The 12,934-nt window shown below is 46.3% G+C and overlaps 1 protein-coding gene across 7 annotated transcripts in view; it reads left to right on the plus strand.

Moving 5' to 3' along the window:
- Window positions 1–449: 449 nt before the first annotated feature.
- Window positions 450–12,934, plus strand: part of TCF7 (transcription factor 7) — a 65,328-nt gene continuing 52,843 nt past the window's right edge. For 2 of the 7 annotated variants that reach the window (XM_071759301.1, XM_071759300.1), the window contains exons 1-4: window positions 451–547; window positions 844–1,118; window positions 1,216–1,282; window positions 1,600–1,706. In XM_071759301.1, coding sequence (XP_071615402.1) covers window positions 921–1,118; window positions 1,216–1,282; window positions 1,600–1,706 — 372 coding nt within the window. In that variant the 5' untranslated portion in view covers window positions 451–547; window positions 844–920. The other 5 variants (XM_071759299.1, XM_071759302.1, XM_071759303.1 and 2 more) reach the window with 5 other exon arrangements.

Here is a 12,934-nt window from a genome sequence, read left to right on the forward strand (position 1 = left end):
GCACCCACACATGGGTAGGTTTGCACCGACCCCAGCTGCCCACCACCGGGCCACCCCAATCCCTTAACCTTACAGTGTCCGGCGGGGTCCCTCCTCCCCGTACCGCGTGTGTGTGGGGTCACCCCGTTAAAACGCGGTGGCGGAAGAGTTGGGGGAGAGGAGGGCGGGGTAGGCGGGCGTTCCCTTTAAGGCCGGCAGTGCGTGTGCGGTGTGTACATGTGTGTGCGTGTGTACATACGTGTGTGCCTGTGTGTGTCTGTGTGTGTGTGCCCGCCCCCGGCTCCTCCCCGGAGCTGCCAATCACCCGGCGGCCGCTTTGATGCCGCCAGCCCTTGGCCGCCGCGCCGCCGCGCTCGCACACAGGCACCGACCGCTCCGTCCCTTCGGCTGCCGCCTCCCGCTGCTCCCAGGGAAACTTTCCGGGGCTCGGGGCTGGAGGGGCGGGGGGTGGGCGGCAAGGGGCGGGGGGGGGCCCGCCGAGCCCGGCATCCCGCGACGCCTGCCCGCAGCCCGCCGAGCCCCCCGCCAGCCGCCGAGGGAGGGAAAGGTGGGTGGGGGGTGGAAAAGATCTAAGAAGGGGAAAAAAAAAAAATAATAGTAATTATAATTCATTTTTACGGGGTTTTTTTTTTTCTTTTTTAGAAGAGGAATTTGAGAAGGGGGAGCGAAATTAAAGGGAAAAGTTTAAAAGTTGAAAGGGGGGAAAAAAAAAAAAAAGGAAAACTTTACAAAGAAAAATTTAAAGAGGGAGCAATTTTTTTTTTTTTTTTAAGATTAAAAAAAAAATTGAGGGAGAAAAAAAAAAAAAAAAGCCAAATCAACCAACACAACATAATTGCGAAGGGCTTGATCCGGGCGGCGGAGAACAATACTCGCCGGGAAAGTTGCTGCGCGGCTCGGGCGGGAGCGGCGGGAGGAAAATGCCGCAGCTGGGCAGCGGCGGCGGGGACGACCTGGGGGCCACGGACGAGATGTTGGCCTTCAAGGACGAGGGCGAGCAGGAGGAGAAGATCCCCGAGAACGCCTTCACCGAACGCGACCTGGCCGACCTGAAATCCTCGCTGGTGAACGAGTCTGAGGGCAGCGGCAGCCCCGCCGCCGCCGCAGCCGACCCTGAGGTGAGCCGGGCGGCCCCGGCCCCCGCCCCGGCCCCGGCCCGCGCCCCCCGCCCCGCCAGCCCCCGCTCTGCCTCTCTCTCTCCTCCTCCCCATACAGGCCATCAGGCGTGTGCAGGATCCGCAGAGGGTTTATCAGGAGAAGCTCCCGGACCACATGGATGATGGTTAGTGGCAGCTCGCCCCCGTGTATCGGTGGCCTCCCCTCACCATCCCTGGGGTGGGTGAACCCCCTGAGCCCGCTGCCTGGCTGTGCGGGAGGCCGGCCTGGCCGCCACAGCCCCCCTGGGGGAAGCTGTTTCTGTCAGCAACCAGGCTGCCCAGTGCCCCCCTCTGTGGCATCCTGCATCCCCCAACACCCTCTCTGAGGAGTGTCAGGCGAAAAGACTCCCTTAATATGCTGTCACCTCTTTGGGGGCCTCTGACAGGCAGAGAAATCACCTGTCGTAAGGCAAATCTTGATGGGGAACTTGACTTTTGGCAGGTATGAAGCATCAGGACCCAGGGATGTATAAAGGATCTGCGTATTCTGGCTACCCTTTCCTCATGCTCTCAGACCCGTACCTGCCAAATGGATCTATGTCACCTCTGGTGAGTTCATCCTCTCCTTACGGAGAAGTTTTGTGGCCTCTCTCACTGCTGAAGTATGTTGCTGGTATTGTGCAGGTACCTACGTGTGCCTATTATTTTTTTTTACGTGACAAAAATGCAGCTGGTGTCTAAAACGCGTAGGCAATGTTCAGTCCAAGCTGAAGGGAAGAGTGAGAAAAGGGAGAGATGCTCGGCAGCAATCGCCTGCTTTGCTCTGAATTTGCTGTAGGAGCTTCTTTTCCAATCTCCCCTCCTCCAGATTTCCCTTTACTCCTCCAACAGTCAAGACCTAATATCTAATTTAAGAATGTCCCTTTCTTCTGCTGGGTCTGGGGCTGTGGAGGCAAGCAGCTTCTGGTGTTTGTTCCCAGGGATATGTCTCTTAGCTTCACTTTGGTTTGATATTACCTGCTTGTAAAATGGACAGGTTTGGGGCAGCCGTCGGCCAGGACTCTGTTGTGGGTGATGGCCCAGAAAGTGGATCTTTTTCTAAAATGGCAATGAGGCTTTTTTAAGAAAAGGCTTAGTGGTGTTGGAGGACAATTCCCATCTTCTCCATTTAAAGTTCTTCCCCTTTGGGTCAAATCAGTTTTAGTAGTTTTGTATATTCTAATGTTTATAAGTTTTGCTGTCTGAAGAATTCAACTAAAGGCTTCTCTATAAAAGAAATCTTTTCCCATCACCATCTCTGTCAGAATTTAGGAAAATAATGTCGTGACATTGCAGCAGATAGTCATTGCTTGTGTTGCTCCTGGGGACCCAGCATTGCTGCATTCATTTCAGACATTATTCTGCTTTTCTAGTCAGTGAATGAAAATAGAACATCATTTAGTTTATCTCAGGTTTTAGGTTTTCTCCTTTAAAGGGGTGAAGCTTGACAGAACATGTAACACTGTCCTTTCCTTAATTCTAGTCATTTGGAGGGGTAGGAGGTTAAACTGACACTATGAAAAATTGATGAATTGTAGGGTATTAAACTCAGGTTCAAGTGTGATGAAATATTGTTCATGGGAATCACTGCTGTGTCCTCCTGTCCGATCAAAGGTGGCAGGAGACAGGTCCCCCCCTGAGCCTCCCTGTACCCCAGCTCAGCCCTTTGGTGGGGCTGATTTCCGTGGCTGTTGGAACTGCTGAAGTCAGTTCACAGATACTCAGCATCTATCCCAGAATTTTGAAGTCTTCTTCAGTTTAGAGAAAGATGTGTTTGCAAGGAAGGACCAATATAAGTTGTCGTAAGCCAAATAAGTATTTCTTCTGCTGTTTCCCACTTTGTGTCTTTTCCTCCAGGTACCAGGTATTTCCATCACTCACCCTACAATATTAAGCTTCTACCTTCCTGATATATTTTAAATATTATATATTATATATTATTTTTTGTTTATTTAAACACATTTAGTTTGCTACCTTGCATGGAATCTGAGTAAATTCAGAGTTATATTAGCCCAGAAACTATTTGCTGTAGTACAGTATCTGTTTTAATCTTAGACCTTCACTAGAAGGGCCACAAAATGCAATAGCCTGTTTATTAGCAATTAAGCTAAAAACTAAATTGTGTTTTGTGAGTCACCTTTCCCCTTGATAATGTAATAAAACCCCATGTGGTTACTGTTGGAGTAAATAGGCTGCAGGACTCGGGGGAGAGAAAACTGAGTAGCAGGGAAGGAAAGATCCCATCCCTTGAGAGCCAGGGAAATCCTCTGCTGCCTCAGCCAGCTTTACTTGGGCCTGTTCAGATCCTGTGGTGGTTCATGTTGCGTGACTTAAGAATCTGATTTGAGGTTTTCGGCTGAAAAATCTGTTGCCTGACAGGCACGGGAAGATTTCTTCCTCAGATAAAGGCTGGTCTTTTGTTTTTCCTACTTGATACAATAGCTATTTCAATATATCTTTCTGGGCAATTCTGTCTCTTGTTTATATTGACTGTGCAGAGGTTATCACAGTAAATTGTGTATTGCTCTCCTCCGGGTTTATTGCTACTGTGTATATTATATAAAGTGTGGGCTATAATCTGGTGGCTGCTTCCAATAATTGAGGGGGTCAGATCTGTGACCGAAGATTGCAGATACTTAACCATCCATAAAAGTGTGTTAATTAACACTTCAGCACAAGTGGAGTCAGGGAGGAGGGTTGTGTGAGTGAATGGGATTATGTATCACAGACATGCGTGCTCTTGGTAATGGAGATTGTGTTTTGATTAATGGGGCTTCCCAGAAACACTTGTTTGCAGCTAGGATTCATTTCAGAATCTTCTAAAAGTCAAAAGTTTTTTAAAAATTCTCCTAGGAGGGCTTTGGCAAGCTGTCAGGCCTTTACATTGAACTGTTTGAAAATGACAATATGGCTTCCCAAAAGGCCAGCTGGCACCGGGGCTGCGGGCTGAACCCCCACCCTGCCACATACTGTAAAACCACTTCTTTATTTTTCCCTCCAGACCCCATCAGGGTGGTGTGAGTGGTGTGGAGCTGTCCCGGGGTGCCTGCCCGAGTGGGTGTGTCACTACCGGCATTTACGGGCATGCTGATTTCCTTTTTTTTTTTTTACCTTTTTTCTCAGCAGCATCCCTTTTTGCTCTGTTTCCCTCAAGGTGGTTGTAGCCCGCCAACTGTTACACCACTCACCCCAGCATCCTGCCCGCATCTCCCCAGCCAAAATTGTCTCTTTTTACCAAAACACACCCACTTGGGTTATTTACATGCTCTGATGTCGCTCCGGAGTGATGCACTGAACGTGTCTGGGTTCCTGACATCAGCAGCAGCACCAAGCCCAGCTGATGGCCCCAGCCACCAACAGGATGTGGGACATACCCTCTGCCCCCCCTCAGTGGGCAGGTCCCAGGCATTGAGGTTGGTGTGCCACCTTTGCTGCAGGTGGCAAACGTCAGGTTAGGGTAATTCAGCTGGAGTGATGCTGGTTTGAGCACACAGAAGGAGCCTGGACTGGCAGGAGAGAAAGAGAGGGCTGAGAGTAGCCAGTGAGTGCAGAGGAAAGTGCTCCAGGAGCTGGGGACAAGGCAGTGGGCTGAGCCAAGAGGTCCCGTGGTTTGGGAACATGCTGTGAGTGCAGACTGAGTGTGCATCTGAAATCTTGGAAGTTTGCAAGGCACCAGGAGAACTGTTTCTCACCCAGCTCTTGAGTGTCACACGTGGGGTGGTTCACAACTGCTTTGACTCTCCTGACTCTGGCGAAGTCCACCTTTTCCCAGAGTGGAATCGTTGGATTTGCCAGTTAAAAATCTGCAAGAAAACTTCCAAAGAATATTAACAAGTTGAGGAACTGTTTTTCTAAATGAAATATAAAATCATAAAACTATATCCTTTTTTAAATTGAACAAATGACTTTAAATCAAATTAAGGTACATCCTTAGTAAGAACATCAGCCTTTTAGGTGGTTACAAACATTAGAGGTCAGACATGGTCAAACATGTTAACACTTTGATCAGATTAAAATATTTTTCTTGCTACAGTTGTCTAATTGAGTTTAGACCTGAGGGGGTTTTCTGAACATTGTTATATCTTGTACCATGTGGTAGTTTAATGGTAGAAGGAGCACTTATAAGTTCCTTTAAGTTGCTTTTGTAAATAGGTTTATAAAATAGGGGAATGAGTCGTGCTGCCCTGTATGTGGAGCATAAGCTCTCCCCCTCCAGTCAGTGGGAGAGCTCCCAGGGGAGCTCCTCACACCTTCTGTTGTGCACTTCTGCTGAGTGTAATTGAGCGTGTGAGGTGTGTGAAGGCAGAATTAAAATATTTTATATATAAAGTTGAGGTGCTGGACTTTGTGTCTGTGTGAGAAACAGAGGTCCGAGAGCCTCTATTTCCTTGGAAAACAGATACTCCCTGATTTTCTTGATTATAAAGTTGCCTAACCGGGGCTCATGCAGAAGCTGAAAGGTGGTGGTACCTCCCCAAGCTCTGCACATCTGAAGTCCTGAAGTGAGATGGCAGGCTGAGGAGAGAACACTGATACTCAGAGCCTGATGCCTTGGCTGGCCGGGCTCCTCCAGCCTGGTTCCCAATCAGAGGGTTTGAAACATCCCCTTGGGCAGGATGAGATGAAAGTGCAGTTACTGCTGGCCTCGGGCCACAGGTCCCATATGTCTGACATGAGGTCAAAAAGCATGGAGCTGGAAGTCCCTGGCCCTTGGCTGGGCAGAAGCTGAGGCAGCAGCAGCTGAGCTCTGGGCCACAGCTCCTTCTGAAAGCCCCTTCCAAGGCTGCTCCATCCCTTTGCAGGAGGAGGCTGTTGCCCCCCAGCAGCTGGTGGAAGGAAATCTGCAGCTCAGCTGCAGTTGTGGACAAGTCTCTCCGTCCAAGCTTGCACTGTCAGGGCAACAGTTTAGTATTGCTTATCCCTGCCATGGGTTCTGGTCCAATAGGAACCGGGGGCAGAACTCCCTGGAGTCACAGTCTGATGGGTGTTTTGGCACTGTGCTAGGGCTGCCACATCCTTCCCCAGATGTGTGGGGAGGGAGGGCAGCTGGGACCCAGCAGTAGCTCCATGGCTTCCCAGTGATGCCAGCTGCTGTGGGAGAGCAACATCACCACCAGCATCCCAGCCAGGTTCCCTCACAGGATGGTTCTTTGTCCCCATAAATTGCTGTATTCCTGGCAAAAAGTGTTAGGAGTGCAGTGGTTGCTGGTGGATGTCCTGGCAAACAGACAGATGAGTAATTTGTTCCCTCCTGACCAGGGCAAATCCACTTCTTCCAGCTCTTCTGCTTAGCTTGAAATAGGTGAAAATGATTTTTTTTCTTTTTTATTAAAGCATAATCTTGGATAGGTGGATGTACCAAGACACAGGGCTTCCGAGGTCATTTATTGCATGTCTGATTCAGCCTTCGTTCCCCCCAAGGAAAATTCTTGTGTTAATTTCTGAGTTCATATCACACCCTCAATTTTGAAGCAGAACTTCCCTTTGAAATAAATTAGAGAGTTCTGCTTAAGAAGCAGTGACATGATACAGCACTGCCTGTGTGTGGTCTAATATAACCTTATTTTTTAAATTGTTTGGAATGAAAAAAAGAGAGAGAAAAAAATGTCACAGGGAAACAAAGGCAAGTTTTATGTAAATCCGGGCATGTGATTCAGATGGTTCAGCCATTTCTGCTCTCCCCCTGGGATTCCTTTGCAGGGTCAGTGGGGAGTTGCTGCGAGATTACGGATGGTGAAGGCACCGTTCCTGCAAGCTTCCAACTGTTGCTGTTGGTGGAATGTTATTAGCTCAACCGGTTGAGAATTTGGAGAGAAAAGCACAAAAAGCCTCACATCAACCCAAGCTCCCCGAGCTCATCCATGTTAATGATTAATATGTTTGAAATTTTCACTGTGAAGAACAAAGTGATTTGGGGGTTAGCGGCACACGACGTGTCCGAGATGAAAGAACATTGCTCAGTCTGGTATCCAAAGCTTTAACTGAGAGCAGGGGAGGGTAACCAGGAGCTCTGCATCCTGCTTGTGCCACTGGTAGGACACGTGTCACATCACAGCTTTCCTGCATTCATGCTAGAGGTCCCATTCAATCCCTGCTTTTGGGTGGAAACTCTGACAAATCTGTAGGGTCGAGTGAGTTGGCGTTTTGCAGTTCCGAGGTTCCTGCACCAGTAACCACACCGTGTGTTCCTGTGACTAAACAGACCCTGCTAAATGCCTAGGGATGACTGTTGACCTGCTCTCAGAGATGATCTGTGAAGGGCCAGATCCTAATCATGAGCTAAATCTCTCTCTACCCTCTCTATCTCATCTATGATCTGCAAGTGAAGCAGGTCTTCACACTGGTGGTGTGAGCTGCACACCTAGGATTGCAGTCTGGGCTGGACTGTGTGTGTCTGCATGTACATGACATGATGGTTGTTGGTAGAGCACAGTGAAGTGCTGAGAAATGCCAGCAGTTCTGAGGAAACATCTACAGCTTGCCATTAATTTCACACCTGCAGTTCTTTCTCTGTCCTGTGGTCGCAAGGGATGCAGGAAGACCAAATTTAGTCTTTGTTTTGTACAGAGGCCCCTTGCTAATTCAGTATAGAGAAGGTAAAGGAAGGACCCATGCATCTGTGAGCATTGTGTGCTCTTGGGGGGGGCTGGGCTGGTCACAAATTCCCCAAGAAATCCTCAAGGATGGTTTCTCCTCTCTATTGCATTGATTTGAAGAGGGATCTCTCGGAGAGGCCATTGCCACTGTGGGAACTTCTATCTGTCCCACCCCTCTGAGGCTTTGGGCTGTCCACAGCCACCATGTAATGCCTCTCCTTTTGTTTGCTGCTCATTTCCTTGGTTTCTCATGGCTTTTGGTACCAGGAGATGGTTTATGTCAGCAGCTCTCCCTGCCTGATGTATATATGCTCCTACCTCATTTGTCATTTACCAGTGATAGGTGGAGAATTCTGTGATTTCTCCACAGAAATAGGAGAGCAGGTACAATCTGCTTCCTGAACTCTTTCCAGAGCCACTACAGCAGGGAAAACCTCTCAACCTGACCAAATCCAAGGTTGATGCCAAGCTGGGAAGTGTGAGTCCCCCCCCCACAGGTTCTTCCATGTGCTCTTCTCCCAAATCTCTTTTTAAAAATAGGATATAACTTGATACTTGCTCATTAGCCTCTGTGTCTGGAGGATGAAACAAAGGTTCAGGTGACTCAGTGGGTTGGTAACAGGATGCAGAGCTGTTCCTTTCCTAGTTTCCAGTTTTAATCCAGCTGAATCAGTGAGGCCCAGACGCCTGCTCTGTCTGCTGGGTTGTCCACTGGTCTGTCCAGGAGGGCACGGCTCCTTCCAGCCCAGGCAGGGCAAGGGTTTCAGGGCTTGAATGATGAGATATCCAGAGAACCTGCAAGGTCTCTGCCAAACCCTCTGTGAGTGTCAGCTTCAGTTTTCATTCTCACTGTGGGACTTGCCAGTTCAGCACATGCTGCTGGCTCCCAAACCCACTGGCTCTGTATCTTAAAGGCAGTGATTGCAACATCACATGCCTCAGAGTCTTGATTATGGAAGGGTCTTTGTCAGCTCTCAGTGATCTTGGACAAAAGCTCTCACCTTCACCTCTTTATGGAGCAGCTGCTCTGTCCTGTGGACATTTTCGTGATTTTTGCCTCTGAGTCTTTACAATTTATGACCATTCCCAAAGTTCCACCAATGCTGCCTCTGAGAGATGGGTTCACAGACATTTGTTCAAGATTGAGGATGAGGCAGGTTAGCAAAATGTGGCAGATCTGGTGGTGTCCATCCAGAGCATCCCACTGGCTGGAGATGCAGGGCAAAAGGTCACCAAAGTGGCTTTAAACCAACACTCGTCTCCCATCTGCCACTAAACACAGCTCAGCTGCAATGATAAGAATCTGGTTCATTGTATTTTATGGGGTCCCAAAATTAGTATTTTGTTAAAGAAAACAATAAACTCAACAATGCTGTGGTAAGTTTTTGAAACCAAAGTAAAGCTGGATACTAGAATTGAGTGCTCTTTTCCCCTCTGGTTATAACAACTTTACATTTGATTAAGTGATAGGCAAAAAAAAAAAAGTCTCAACAGTATGTCCTTTGTTCCATTGAGAATCTGGACCTATAATGTACAAAGTATATGTCTGCCATGAAGAGCTATGCAGTAATCAGGGGCTGACCAAAAAAAAAGAAAAGACTTTTTTTGTTTTGGTTTGGGTTTTTTTTAAGTGATTCAAGTTGTATGCTATATGTTGACTTTGTTTTCTGCTGCGGTTTGCTCTGAGGAATAGCACAGCCGGGCATAAACAGAGGTTCTCCTCTGATGGGACTTACACAAAAGCAAAATGTGAGAGCCCAAGATCATAAAGTATGCTTGACTCAGCACGAGGGGAATGCAATTATAAACACACTTGTGGAAGACGTGCTGGGGAGAGACTCTTCCTGAGCAAAACGCTCGGAAAGGATCAGAAATGTGGAATTTTTATTCTATCACCAAGGAGATGGCACTGAGGAGATTGCTTTCATGTTTAGGAAATAAACCATTGTAAGATCTACCACATGAAATTGTGTTGTTCTTAGCATGGAGAGGCTGATGGGTTGGTTCTCAGTAATTCTCATGGAATTACTGGCATGGCAGTGGAGACAGTGAGGAGGAATCCTCTTCTTCTACATCCTCTGCATGACTTTGCCCTCAGAGGAGGAAGATCCATTCCAGTGGGGGAGACAGAGCTCAAGCCCTGACACCAGCACACCCGAGGTCAACACTTGCCTTTGAGCTTTGGCTTCCTGCTATAACTGACTGAGTGTGGCATTCCCAGCTTTGAAATCTGACCATCCAAAGGGACAAGTCAGAAATCCAGGTGATGTTTTGTGGGATCACATTGAGCTGTGCTGCGTGTTCCTGTGGGACCGCCAGTACTGTCACTTAGAATAAATGAAAATATGCATATGAGCCCTAAATCCAAACCAGAAGCAATAATATAAGAAATAAATTATTTAAAAAAAAAAAAAAAAGAAAGAAAGAAAGAAAACAAACCCACTCACATCTTTTTGTTTAACTTTCTCTGATATAAAGCAGTTTCTCCAGGACTGTGCACCATATGAAACACATTATAAATGCTCTTGTAAAATCCACATCATTATACCACATGAAAGGCTGGGTCCTAAAAATAGCCATTCGGAGAGGATGCAGGCTAGTAGCAATTTCGGTGATCATGAAATAGTTGTGTTGACATCTCTATGCATGCACACCCACAGAAAGCTTTGACTTTTGAATATTCTTAGCAACATTTGTGCTTTATGGAATTTTCCACATTCGGGTCCCACAAATAGTTTCTTAACGTGGGGTGTTCCTTTCTGATCCTATCCTTGTGTTTCTAACCCTGATTTTATTGAGAAAATGAGGAAATTATGTTTTGGGGTTTTTTAAATTTTACATGGAACTGTTTCCTTTCCATCAGTTTGACAGCAGTTGACAGTATCAGTTGTATTTCCCTGTCTCCTATCAGTGGAAGTATTTCTTTTTTTCCTTTAACAGACACACAACATCCCTGATTTTTCTGGAGGGATAACTGTCAAAATGTAGACTTAGAGCATTAGAAGATAACACAAGAAGGAGCTGCCACATCTACCCACCCTTTGTATCTACTGTGCTATTCCAAAGCAAGTAAATGAAATCTGCAGTAATTATACAGTAATGTATCCACAACAAAAGTTTTTTCTTCCTGGTCCCAGCGATCAGAACTTGGCTTTTGTTTTGAACTATGAAAGGATGCAGCCTCCTGGCTTTGGTGCATTCGCAGCAAAGCCCTGGCTGGGATAAACTGCCATAGCTCTGGGATAGACAACACAATCCTGCCAATTGGTATCACTCGAGATCTTTTTGAAGAGCTCATCAGATTTGATTTTATTACAGTTGTGTTTTGGTTTTAGCTCGGGGTTTTTTGTTGTTTGAAATCATTACTATAAGGCCAGCACTCTGCAAAATGTTCGAATCTTCAGTGCTGATCTCTTGTTTGAATTTTTCTAAGTAGAGCTGGGGATGAGGAGACCTACACCCTCCAACACAAGGATGTCTGGAGGTTGTGGCTTAAGCCTGTCCAGGGTTTTAAAGTGTGTGGCCCTCCTACAGCCAGCTGGATACCGTCCATTTCCTCAAAATAAATTTGCTTTTGGAACAGGCAGAAAATTTTTGGAGGTAGCGAATGAAGTAATAGGGTGTTGAAGAAAATGACTTTGCATCTTAAATAGCTGCCACGAAAATCATTAAGTCTGAAGTTTTATTCAAATCAGATGGAGCTGTGGTTGTACTGGAGCAGGACACAAAACTCTTCCAGCAGTTCAACCCAGAGTGATTCACTCGAGGTTTAGGAGTCGTTTTCCACGTTGCTTTAATTTCAGAGCAGCTCTTGTCCCTTGTCCAGCTCTGGGGTCCTTTTCTCAGAATGATCAGTTCTCAGATTGATCAGTTGAATTATTTCAGGCTCTTAGCAACTTGGATGAATCAAATGCTGTAGGATGATATCACAGAAATGTGTTTGCTGTTGTTATTTTAACTCCCTAAAGGAGCTGGACAGTGGGACATGGGAACACCCTGAGAGGACAAGAATTTAATCTAAACCTTATAGAATAAATGCATTAACTTCTAAATACAGTCAACAGTAGTTTAATGATGTATTTCCAACTAAGTGCTAAGAAATGAGGGTTCCTGGTGGTGTACGTGTGCTGTGTATTGCAACAGATACTGATGTTTAGAAAAAGCCAAAAAGTTTTTCAACACTTCTGGTTTGAAGTTAATGTAATGCCTAAGCCCTTTTGTGCTTTCCATCATTAATTTGATGGCTGACACCAGGGTTATATTTGGTAATATAATTTTTTTACTATTTGAGTGAGCTCTGCAGTTCCTGCTAGGAACAAAATTTGGATAAAATCACCAAATTTTTGTTGGCAGGGACTTCTGACAGCACTTGAACACAAGAGTTGTTGTAGAGAAAATTTGCTCTCTTTGATCAGAAGGACAGAAAATTACCTGATATGTCAATGCCAGTTTCTTGGCTATTGGCATTTTCTGGAGATAGTATATAGCTACATGCATTTATTCAAACTTCACAAAATAAAATATTTTGAAATTACAATATACTACTTGTACTGAGCTGGTAGATGGATCTGCATCTCCTGCATATTGAGAGATGAGGTGGGCTGCAGTGAATCCTTGAAAGATCAGCTCCTATATCCAGAAGCATCACTCTTTATCCAGATTTTTCTTTAAAAAAACAGGGCTGTGGTGTCTGGCTGCTGGGCAGGTGGGTGAGAGCTGCCTCTCTCCTGCCTGCGTTTCGTATGGAGCCGAACCATCCCCTTACCAGAGAGCACCAGGTGCTGTGTCAGACACATGCAAACAGCCAAATCAACAGACATTAGTAACACCAGTTGTTTATGTGCTAACACAGGATGTTCTCAAAAATCAGGTAAGAAGTGAGGCATGTTACCAAGTTTTATAGCAGAGGAACCGGATAGTCTTGTAACTGACGAGCAGAGTTGCGGCGGAGGAAGCGCCGATTTATCCCAGCTTCTGCTCCCAGTCCCCCAGGAGCCTGTTCTTCTGTGACTCAGTTTCCCCTAGGAGGGTTTAGAAGCTTTATCATTTCATTTTTTGGAGAGCACTGCAGGGAAGGCCACCTCGATACTGAAAAAATCCCATTAAAAGCAGCATAGGCTGCTGCAAGAGCGGATGTGTCAGAAATTATCAGAGAGGGATTGGCCAAAAAAAGTAAGCTGAGCTGATTGTTAAACCATTTAA

Source organism: Heliangelus exortis, chromosome 15 (genome assembly GCF_036169615.1).
Source record: "Heliangelus exortis chromosome 15, bHelExo1.hap1, whole genome shotgun sequence".
Classification (NCBI taxonomy): domain Eukaryota; kingdom Metazoa; phylum Chordata; class Aves; order Apodiformes; family Trochilidae; genus Heliangelus; species Heliangelus exortis.